At 35.9% G+C, this 11940-nt stretch overlaps 2 protein-coding genes across 2 annotated transcripts; both read left to right on the forward strand.

Annotated features, from left to right (window-relative positions):
• Positions 1-1695: 1695 nt before the first annotated feature.
• Positions 1696-6009, forward strand: LOC114529209. Its single transcript, XM_028550969.1, has 4 exons — positions 1696-1987; positions 4614-4866; positions 5082-5120; positions 5406-6009. The coding sequence occupies exons 1-4, from the start codon at positions 1898-1900 to the stop codon at positions 5651-5653; spliced, it is 630 nt and encodes a 209-aa protein (XP_028406770.1). The 5' UTR covers positions 1696-1897; the 3' UTR covers positions 5654-6009.
• Positions 6005-11633, forward strand: LOC114529196. The gene is made up of 10 exons (XM_028550962.1): positions 6005-6340; positions 6775-6819; positions 6914-7059; positions 7249-7305; positions 7455-7551; positions 7702-7854; positions 8579-8836; positions 9271-9620; positions 10209-10246; positions 10407-11633. The coding sequence occupies exons 2-10, from the start codon at positions 6777-6779 to the stop codon at positions 10417-10419; spliced, it is 1155 nt and encodes a 384-aa protein (XP_028406763.1). The 5' UTR covers positions 6005-6340; positions 6775-6776; the 3' UTR covers positions 10420-11633.
• Positions 11634-11940: the final 307 nt, after the last annotated feature.

Genomic DNA, 11940 nt, shown 5'->3' on the forward strand with positions numbered 1-11940 from the left:
ACCTCATCAAACGTGTGGAAAGAATTCAAAGACGAGCCACTAAGTATATCCTGAACCTCCCCTTCAGATGTGACCTCACCTACAATCAGAGACTAGAAATATTAGAATTAATTCCGATATGTTATTGGCATGAATTTCTCGACATGGTCTTCTTCTTCAAATGTACTCATGACATCATTTCTCTTAACACCGAGCTACTACCCACAACCCAGAACCGTGATAGACAAACTCGTTCTACGGATCAAAATTGCGTGGCATTCAACACACCACAATGTCGAACCACCACCTACCAGAAATCGTTCCTGGTGAGATCAGCACGGGTGTGGAACGTGCTTCCAAAGGATCTCCGACAAAAAGATATCACATTTAACGCCTTTAAGAGAGGACTTCTGAAATACTATCAACACGCTGTTCAACATGTCTTTGATGTAGAAGATCCCAGAACTTGGAAGTCAATATGTTTATGTTGTAATGTGTCTCGTAACCTGTCTTGTCCGCCATCGTGCTGTAGTTAGTCGTATTGTACAGATGTTTGTTAATTTTTTTTTTCTAAGGGTCGCTGTAACTGGCTGTAAAAGCTGTAGCGATACCCGGCCATGTCAGTATATCATTAATTGTATATATTTGTTAGGTGTAATTGTATTTAAATAATTGGCAAAGCCTAATAAATAAATAAATAAATAAATAAATTTACGCCGTAAATCGTAATGCATCTACATTTGATAATGTTGGGAATGCTTTCCCTCCAGTGCAGCCGTCGCACGACGATCGTTCGCGGGGACCCATGGATACATTCTGGTCACGAGGTAAACTGCACGGAGAATGTTAAGATACATCTTGCGTTTCAAACACAAGATTTTTAGAAATTCGTGGGGCATAAATTCACAGGGTGTGGGGTATAGACTTTCCTGTCAGCACCGCTCCCAGACTTGTTACAACCTGCTGTACGATGGTACTCGAAATGACGAGATATCAAGGTTGCATGGTAAAAAATACAGTTACCATTTTGTAATTTCACAGACTACCAGACAAGAGTATAAACATGCAAATATGTAAACCTTTTCATTCTACGTGTCGATCACGCGGGCAAGCAATTGTTGAGCTATAAAGATCTGCAAGGATGTACGTCATACAAACTGCGCCAGTCCATTTCTAACAATCCTAGCTCCTCAACAAAAAAATACAATAATTCTCAGTATGGATTGAAGGCAGAATTGCCTAGATAAAATGTTTTTCCTGGCTATTTGCCATAAATGGCATGCATTATATATAATTGAACTAGCCGATATTATATACAACACTTAGTAACGCATCCTTGTTTCTGAAGTGCATGTATATGCATTCCTCTTTCAACAATTAAATTAGTTTGAAACTCCTGTAGGATTAGCATTTGTAGCACACTTCTCACTTATCAAAAGTTAAAGAGGTTCTCCAAAATGTTTAGAAAACATACAATCCGCCTCCACATTTAATAGGGTGATCATGCAGCTGACAAATAGGAATCGGTGGAAATGGAAGTCGAAAATTGTGTACCATTCACGAAGGATATATTACACTGTATGTGTAGGGTTCCAGCATGCAGTATACCGTGAATGCATGTACTTATATATATACATTGCAAGCTCGAACTGATCCCAGAGTTATAGTTTCACTTTTAAAAACAATTTATGAAATTCGAATAATTGCATTTGCATTCGGTGTTGGCATTGACATTGCACAATTATCGCGGTATTCAGCAAGGCCCTGCTGTGCTTTTCTTTGCACACTTCAAAGAAGCAATTTTAATGCAGATTATATCTGTCGCATCAAAACAAATCTCGCTTATACACACAATTGAACTTTCCATAATTTTGAACTACGCCTCACTCCTGTTTAGACAGGCACATATGAAGTCACTATGGCACATTTAGCAAGTTGGAAAGTCGTTCTTATCCAACTCCTCTTCAATCAGTTATGTATAACAGCTACGAAAGACCAGAATTACAAGGTGGGTATGTATGTGATGGCAAGCCTGAACACGTATATAGACATAGGGGCATTTTTTATTACATGACGGGTGATGTCTTCAAGATTTTAAATTTCAAATGAAATATCAGTTTGAGATTTAGTTATAGTAACGATGTAGCCAATTGTAATTTTGTAATAAATGTATATCACATGAAAGTCACCCAATGATTAATTCTTATATTCCTTCGCTAATTATGATATTGCGTACTGATACAGCTTTGATTTAACCTAGTCCTTCAACTCTTCAAGTGGCTAACAATTTCAAGAATATAACAAATATTGTGTTATTCTACTGCATGCAGCAATTCTATTATTCTACAGCTCTCTTGCCAATATAGTCTGTACATGTGATGTGATGCATATTATAAATATCATCGTAACGACGTATAAGGGTGTTTCTGTCATTCTGTGCATCTTACTGATAGATATTGTATGAGGCACTTTGGTAAAGTTATAACTTCATATACAGTTAGCCCTTCGTTTATATTCAGTAATCAGTACCGCTTTCGATGGTCGCTTATATAAATGTTTATACATAACTATTTCAATTTATTATCTTAACATGGACTCTAAACAGCGCAGACACATTTGCATATATCATTGCACGCCAACGCATCAGTAAAATAAACTAACTAGCAAATCTACCAGAGAACGCATTTTCAATAATATTACCGGTTAGTTTTTATGCGAAAAGTGGGCATCAGGATTAAATGTTAAATTTATGATACTTTTATATGGTAGCAAAGGGCATAAAGCTGCACCCGTTCGGGACATGTCGCAGCTCTCGGAAGCTTTCGTCCAATTGGATAATGCTTTTCTATGCTTTCTAAAGAACGAAGCTATGCTATTGGTTGAAACAGAAATGTATTGTAAAGTTCAGCCAATGAAAATCATTCTTGCGAGGAGCTGTGACACTACCCCCCCCCCCGTTCGCCCCCGTGAGCGAAGGGCAGGGGAGACAGCTGGCCCCGCTGCCCCCGTGGTTCCGGCGCCCCTGATTCATTCCCTCACACGAATGACGCTAATAATTATATAGAAAAGCATTCATGCATCCATATAAAATTATACGTCAAAAAATTTTGAAGAAATCATTCAATGAAGGTGCATGCACGCCAATGCAGGCTTACTGCCGTATTGATTATTATCTATAGACTGGCAGGTTTGTGAAAATCTCTATCTTTTAGCGCGGCCTAAATGAAACATGGATTAATTGAGTATAGATCTGGAGATTACATATAGTTAGCAGTTTATAGGCCCGTTTGCACCGGTCGCAATTTTCGGTGCGATTTTCATCTTTTGATAAATTTGAATTTGAACAATTTGAATAATTTGAACGAGTAGATATAGTTGCAAATACTTTGATGCATGAGAGTTCTTCTTTGAACATCCGTATGCACTCGTTAACATCTATCAAAAGAGGAAAATCAATGAAACTTTGAAAGTCACATTCATTTGAAAAGGTCACTAAGACAGCCTCGTTCCCAGGCGCTTTAAATAAAATAGATATAGGAGCACTACAGGCATAGATCATAAGAAATTAACTTCTTTACAATTATACACACACCAGGGGCATTCTATATTTTTTGCTTTTTTTATGATTTCTGTACTTCAGAAATGTAAATGACATCTCTTTGAAACTTTAATTTTCTCAAGTAAAGAAAAGTCTAGACCAGCTTCAAATGAATAACGAAGTCGTTGTAGTGATGAAGCTTTTAATAGTTAAAATTGAAGTGGTTCCATTATGAAAATTGAAAAACCTTTTTCCACAAAGCATTCTTTGAGTTTGACAAAAATTTAAATTGCATGCCCTTCACTGCCTGCGTGTGGGCCGCATGGATATCACCATAGCAACAGTCGAGTGGCGCCATTAAATGATCCATCGGTACTTTAACATGTAAATTCACTTCAATTATGTTTTGTTATTTAAAATTTGCGGAAATATTTTGTGCTTATCTAGTAATTACTTTTACCTCCATGCGTTTGGCATTTCTATATATATGAATAGAAACATATATAACTAGTTCCTAAGAAAATTTAACCACATCCCTTGGTACTTATAGTAAACGTAATATGGTACTCGCATGCTGATTGGTCGAGAAGCGTGTTTCTATCTATGTATGTATAGAAAAACGGGACATTTCCCGCCGAGCTTGACAAGCGAAGTAATGTAATGAGAATTTATAATTGAATCGAACTATAATATTTGTACAAAATCTTTTTATTGACTTATATTATAAAAGAAGTAGAAAATATTTTTTCCGGTGTTTCTATACAGTTATAGAGACATTTGTGGGAGTTTGGGAGAACTCGAAATAACGTGGAAAAACTCGCCCTACGAGTTCGTTTTCCCACTGATTATTTCTCGTTTTCGCAAACTTCCACGCGTGTTCCAATAACTGTATGGAAACACGGAAAATGTTTTCTATTTTTTAAATAGTAAACGGTTATTACAGTATTTTACAAAAAATATTGTGACAAGGCCCCATCAAACAGGTTCAATTATCATTAAAATGGGTTTTTTATAAGTTCAAATTTAGTCTCTCTCGATTATATGTATATTGTAACTATTAATTGATGGACTGCTATTCTTTATTTCCTTTTCACAGAAAGGAGAGGTACAGACTGAGCGGATAGAAATTGATAGGGGAACTCGTAAGTACAACCTGTCTTGCAAAGAAAGTAATAGAACTATCATCTGGAAGAAAAATGGTCAAAGAGTTTTCGTTTCTGAAAACGACAAATCTGGCTTAACACATCCGTATAAGCTCCATTGTGTTGACAAGAAAGATGAAGGAATATATACTTGCCATCCTGAGAAAGATGGACCTCCTCTAAAGAGATTTGATGTTCAGGTTACATGTGAGTTATAAGATATTTTCACGGCCTCACCACCCAGTATGTAGTATTGTAATCACTCCAGAATTCTTTAATATCAACATGCAGTTAACGTGTTATTTAGTTTGGAGGCAAGTGTTATTTGAGTAAAACGTTATAGTAAATGTGCTTTCTATGGCTATATATCACGAAAATGATTCGTTATATTTTATGCCCTTTTCTTATTTTATTCAATATAGTAAATAATACATTCGACCTATGTGGCAAAGAAAAAAAAGGTAAATTTTTCTCGTGGTCGTTCTATATAGTCTGTATATAAACAATTAGTCGCAGCGGAGTAACGTATACAATGGCGCCGTCAGGATTTTTTTTCGGTGGCACAAACTCTAGGTCCAGCCTTAGACAAATCTGAAAACCGATTTTGAAATTTTTGGAGGCAGGGGCATCGTTGTCCCTCTCATACCGGCGTATATAGGAACTTGGAACTTCTAGTCCGATTATCATTATACAGTGCATGTAACTACTAAGATTGCTATTAAATTCATTATTTTTCGTTTATTCAGAAATAGTAGAAAAGGATGGTTTCGAGTGCCCACCGTACTTAGAAACAGACTATCCTTGTTGCAAATATGCCGCACCGAATGGTCCAAAGCGTATGACGACAACATTAAAATTATCAAGCCAGTTTGCTAAAGGAGACAATTATTGTCATATATATAATGGAATAGACAATTACAAGAATCCCTGGGAGATTTTGGTGGATTGGCAAGTGAGAGCAACTGGTAAAATATACTGTGCATTCATAAACTAAAGTGATTATGAGCTAAGTTAGTGTTATTCATCCCGGAAAGGTTTTCCTCTCTTTTCCTCTGTATACCTCATCTATTTCGGTTTAGTTCAATCCATCAACACAAAGTCTGCATGCATCCCCCTATAATATGGTCTTGATTGAATATCTTGTTCATTGAAGGTCTTCCTTCCTGAATATCGATTTATTGTCATCTATATTCATAGTGTATAGAAGGATGTCAGTTTCATTAAATTCATTATACAGGCAGTTCTCATATATTGGGTTGGCAAATCAACTATCTTGGTTTTTCTGGAGATGCGAATGATCGGGGGTGTGTTCAGATTAATAGGAAGGTATGTATAATTTATACCCACGAAGGCGTTGCTCCTGATTGGTCAAAGCACACAGTTGGCCTGAATCATGAATATTTCATTTTCTTGTCTGCAACCCCATCAAACCATGTCACGGCGCAGACTTTTTTTAACAACCTACGGATCGGGCACGGGTTTAAAGCACGGCCTTCTGTATATTAGATACAGTTCCCATTTTATCTTTTTTCTTAGAATGAACTTTTAAAATGGACATTTCTCGCTAATCGATTCCAATTGGGAGCAGAATATAAAATAACTGTGCAGGCATTACCGGAATCTATCCATACTGATGAACAAAATGATGATTTTAGAATCGTAAGAATTCCAACTTTGCAAGGTATAAAATGTCAAAAGAATTGCAATGAACCGTATATTTAAAATAAAATTAAAACTCCAGGACAAAAGTCACAAGAACTCGACAGTCATCACTGAGAAATATAATAAATAATTCCAACTAGATAGATATTATAGCGTTCAGTGACAATTATGTTTATAGTTTAAGTACATTATTCGCGACAGCTATCAATTGTAGGCACGTATCAGTAGTATGCTGCCTCGCATAGCAGGGACACAAAGCCGGACAGGATTCAACATATGATATTTGTCTTGCATGTGAACTATATATTTATGTCCTGATGCATGAATAGCATGCGCTCGAAAGTCGAAATTAACTTTTCTTATATATATACATAATATATATAGCATAATTTTTTTTGAAGTCTGATGAGCGAAAGTTTTAGGCTGTATAGCTAGCTTTCTTTAATCTTTTAGACATGTGTGAAACGATTGGTAAAGGCTGCAATTGGGAGTTTTGTTGTGAGTCTACAGTAAAATTGAGCTTTTTCAATTTATATATAAAATTTATGTATATAGTCAACATTGAAATGCTATTAATTTTTCACTTCTTTAGTACCAATTGAAAATGTGACAGTTGCAAACGACGTAGTTCCTCCACTCCTTTCGTGGCATCCTTCCAAACTGTACAAGTCCCGTCATGTTTATGAAATTATATATACGAACGAAAATAAGTCTGACACCGATAGTTTTGTAGAGCCGGTAAATCATCTCCTAAAATTCGATCAGCCCATGCATGCATGTATATATTGACGTTTTAAACCGCGTTTCCACGTATTATGAAACATTGTATTTTTGACCCGATATTGCATGGTTTACACCCTTCAAATTACGCTTCTAACCACGCAGCGTTTTCCACTGCTCATAATTTAATATATTGTTATATTTTAGACAGAAGACTATACCCACCTTACAGAACTGAAATACAAACATAAATATTATGTTCAAGTAAGTATAAGTATATTGTTGAGTGATATTTGCCGCACAAATGATTTCTCAGACCTAGCTAAATGATCATCTGGCTTTTTCAACCGTCATGCTATCTATACTGGCCCGTGATTAACCTTTGAACTTACCAATGACTACCGTTTTTATAGGTTCGACCGGTATTTATATCTTCAAACGACCGTTACCACAGAATTTATGGAGAAAGATCTGAAAAGATTGCGTTTAATAATTTCGTTAATCCAACTAGTAAGAAAAATAAGTTTCGTATAGGCATTTTTTTTAGATTAGAAGCATGTCGAAGTAAAGCTTATAATATAAGTCATGATCAACTGGGAGGATGAAGGGTATAGCATTATTATAAGGTGAAAGATAAAAAAACTTTTTGATTTTATACAGATTCCCACACTCCTAATACCTCATCTAAACATACATTGAAGATAATAATCTCGGTCTGCGCAACTACGGCAGCAATCCTAGTGATTATATTCATTTATATAAGAAACAAGTTAAAGAGAAATCCGGAAAATATGATACCAATTTCCACCTCAGGTATTGTATTGTTGATAGTTTTGTCGTTAATTTTGGAAATGTTGAATGAATACTATGAAAGTTCTTCACGTAAGATTTCTCCTATACTCCTACTGAATTATGTTTGCATTTATATGAAAACTATTATCCTTAAATCAATTTATGGGCACGACACGGCTAAAATTGGTACCAGTACCCAAATTTATTAGTATTCAGGCTACCAAAACAAAGGCCGAGCACATATGAAATGGACACGGTAACCCAGTTTATCCGTGCCGTGCCAATAAATCGAGTGTAGTGTAAACAGGGCTTAAGTCCCTTTACAGATTTTCACAATCGTCTGCACATTTTCAGGGATTTGCAAACTACAAAGATTTGTGACCTTCGCCATCTTGGATATGCATAAAGGCGCCCCTAGTGTTTGTAACGAACGCCGGTTTATAAATCTTTAAATACACCAGTCAACCTAGGCACAGGGGCGTGGCTATCGAGCTGGGATTGGGAGGGGGGGTATCATATGGGATTGACCAACATTTATGACAAATTAAAATGACAAATTTTTCCATCCGCGTACAATAGCATATTGAAAGTACTCATATGCGGCTTGTCTTAACCTGAATGATCTTAGGCTTTACTGTGGCCTAGCCTGCAAAATAGCTTTGGTTGTTTTAGAACTATACGAGCATGATCAACTTCAACAAAACACCCTCTGATTTTCTGTTTTCTATTTTTATACTTCCTGCAGAAAATTCATCCAGAAATGAAAATTCAGTGCTGCTTGTTCATGATGGCCATTGCAAGTTATGTAACGACGTCACGCATATGTTTGGCAATGTTCTTTCGGCAACAGGTCGTGTAAAGCCATTTCTTGACTTATGCTCGGTAAACGAGTGTAGACAATTAGGATTTACGTGGTATTTGGAAAAATTCCAACAATGTAGAAAGGTTGTCGTCATTTGTACAAAAGAAGCAAAGAAAACATGGGAAGATAGGAGTTGCAGAGGTATGCTTGCAAGAAAAGCTTGTATTGAGAAGTTATGGTAAACATTTACTGAGAAAATTTCACATTTTTGCAGTTCTACCTTCTTTTTCCTCATATGCTTTATACTTCCTCATAGTCTGCCTATGCCCGTCTTTCGTCTTTTTTGTGTATCATTTTTGATTCATTAACTCGGGTTTTAAAAACCAAGGGCAAGACTAAATTTAAAGAAGTAAAGAAAAAAACTTAATCTTAAGAATCAATATATGATTCAAACACGACAGTCTCAACCTGTGTCTGGTTTGAATCACATATTGACTCTCAAGATGTCTAGTCTTCTCGAAATTAGTTTTTTACTTGACTCGGATCTTCTTTAAATTTTTTTTTAATTGCACAATTGACTATCGATGCAACGCCATGATGAAAAATAAATGTTGATTTTTTTTTATTTGGTCCAGGTTCAAACACTACTGGCCATGCACAGTCCTCGTTTCATCTGGTACTCAATCTAATTCTTGGGGAAAAAGCCCACAACAACAATAACATTCAGGTTGTCCCGGTATGCTTTGACCATTCGTCTAAAGACGACATTCCATGCTTCTTAAGGGACAGGCAATATTACTCCTTGCCGTCTGGAATGAAACAACTGTTGTCGTGTCTTTGTGACGTTAATGAAAGAAACATAGGTGATACGGCAGAATATGAACTTGAATACACGGTGAAACTGCAACGGAATATAAGCAATTTGGAAAATGCGATTAGTCGAAGTGTTAAAAAAAACCATTGTTGTCCTAAAGGACGTTTTCTGGTAAGTCTTTTCCTTGATTGATTTCTCATAGCACATTTTCACGGCCGCACCCTTGATTTTTGAGCTAGTATCGTATTGGAACATCATCTCGCCCCCCGTTTCGCTGAATTCGCTGAAAGATTGCTTTTAGAAAGTGAGATATATTCGTGTAAGAAAATTGATTGACACTTCACTGTTTCACTCATTGAGAATATGCCAGGCTATATCTACATGCACCATGCAAGCAGATGAATAAATAAACCTCGTAAAGTTCAATTAACATAGTTATTGTATTTCGACATCATGCAACTATCAGAATAATCTCGTCAATTAATAAAGCTCCAACCTGTACAGTAAAGCTCACAAAAAGAGCAAACTTGCCCAAAAAGTTATTTTCTAACTTTACATTCTTAATAAAGAGGAAAACTCGTCGTCTATTATGCGTTAGACTACAAGATCCTAGACTTTAAAGTTTTACTAAGAATAATCTTTTTTTAATCAGCTGTATAAGCAAGGTTGAGACAACAGTGTTCCTAGTTCCACCAAGAATAATTTCGTTACCTTGGTAATTTCCTTACCAATTAATTTTGAATTGAACATAATTTTCAGAGGTCTTCATCTTCCACGTCAGCTGATGAACAATACAGGTAACTCCTTTCTGTTTACTTAGAAATAGTTTACACTGCCAAACAGCCAAGGACGGACACAGAGAGATTAGGATAGACATTTTTCTTAATAGATCTTAACCTCAATTATCGATCCAATTAGGATTTCTTTCTAATCGATTTACTTGTTACATTATCCTAGTTCACAGGTTTGATCGATGATGCAGCAACTGTCCGCGGCAATCTTAATTCCTTCATCCGGAGTCATGGATTATACTTTGATGAAAGATCTAAACTAGTTGCAGTAATTTCCTGAATCAATGCAGAATGTTATTGTCCTGGGTGAAACCATAGTTGAAACGAACTAACTCATCGACCGGCAACCTCGTACCCAGGAGGTAAAAATAGGTTAAAAATAGTGTGATTAATTCCAAAATCGCACCATTTTTGAGCATTAATCACATCGTTTATAAGCCAATAAGATTGAAGCTCTTCACCACAATAAGTCAATAACCAATCAGATTTAGTATTTCAGTGTTAACTATCCAATTAAATTACAGGGGAAAATGGCACAAAATTTGATTATTTTGAATTTTTAAATGCCCCGCAAAATCTTTTGACAAAAAGATAGATGAAAAAAATCGTTTTGAATTTGTTTAATTTTTTGTATGATTTCAAAATGAATATAATAAAGTGGAAATTGCACTTTGTGTCGTGCAATTTGGGTGTGAAATCAAAGTTGTGATTACAAATCGCACTCCCACTTCGCGGTCGTGCCAAATTGCGCTCCACTCAATGCAATTACCATTATTTATCAGGATGTGTGATAAATCATTCTACCCACGCCCCACAGGCACGGCTTAAGTTAGACCTAACGAGAAATCGCACGGTGGAGCAGGGAAGGTACACATGCATCTTTATTAGTAACACTTTTATAATTATAAAACACATTATTCCTGATTTAATCAGGATTAAATTTTGATCATACATGCACGATTTGGTATAAAAAATCATAGCTTGAAGCGCAAATTAAAAGAAGACAATTCAGAGAAGTCCATGCACTATGCACGTTCATACAGTTACAACGACCTAATCTAAACCATAGTCTAAATGATTTAATATTACCGTGACAATACCAGTAAATCATCTTTTCAAGTTTATGAGTGTATTTGAATAATTTGAACACGTTAAATATATTTTATAGCATATAAGCATTGTATTGGACTTTGTACTTGAATTGCATGGAAGGCTAGCTATAGCATGCATGCAGTGCATGCATGTTATCGCAGTAGAAGGAAAATGTTGCCCAAAATTCGTTCGTCAACCTAGACTTTATTTATTTTGATCTCAATCTCACAAGTGAGAACACAATAAAATGACTGCGATCAGCAGCTTTAATTATGCATACCAGATGCGTGATTCAGTTGTACTTAGATCAGTGCTTTTAATCCATTTTGCTGTTAAAAATGCGATGTAGCCATATCCCAGAGTCCTTTAAGCCTCGAAACGCCTATAACGTTGCCACGCGTGCGTTTAAAACATTACGACAAAGTATACATATATATGCTATAATAAATTTCATTTCTGAGCATATTTAAAAGTCAGGCCGTCATTGACGTAAATGCATGCAGAATAGTTGTAACGGGCTTACAACAGCTGAAAGGTATTTCATTCTTTGTAATTTATGTTGTTGCTATAGCAACGATATGAGTTTGAGATAGGAAATAGAAAATATA

Source organism: Dendronephthya gigantea, unplaced genomic scaffold, assembly GCF_004324835.1.
Source record: "Dendronephthya gigantea isolate DGI-Jeju-01 unplaced genomic scaffold, DenGig_1.0 000001F, whole genome shotgun sequence".
In the NCBI taxonomy this organism is placed as follows: domain Eukaryota; kingdom Metazoa; phylum Cnidaria; class Anthozoa; order Malacalcyonacea; family Nephtheidae; genus Dendronephthya; species Dendronephthya gigantea.

Coding starts and splice junctions, on each gene's coding strand:
- LOC114529196 (XM_028550962.1), top strand. CDS start 6,777: ATGTGTGAAACGATTGGTAAAGGCTGCAATTGGGAGTTTTGTT. Junction 7,060..7,248: donor CCGATAGTTTTGTAGAGCCG/GTAAATCATCTC, acceptor GTTATATTTTAG/ACAGAAGACTATACCCACCT. Junction 7,552..7,701: donor TAATTTCGTTAATCCAACTA/GTAAGAAAAATA, acceptor GATTTTATACAG/ATTCCCACACTCCTAATACC.
- LOC114529209 (XM_028550969.1), top strand. CDS start 1,898: ATGGCACATTTAGCAAGTTGGAAAGTCGTTCTTATCCAACTCCTCTTC. Junction 1,988..4,613: donor CGAAAGACCAGAATTACAAG/GTGGGTATGTAT, acceptor TCCTTTTCACAG/AAAGGAGAGGTACAGACTGA. Junction 4,867..5,081: donor ATTTGATGTTCAGGTTACAT/GTGAGTTATAAG, acceptor TATTCAATATAG/TAAATAATACATTCGACCTA.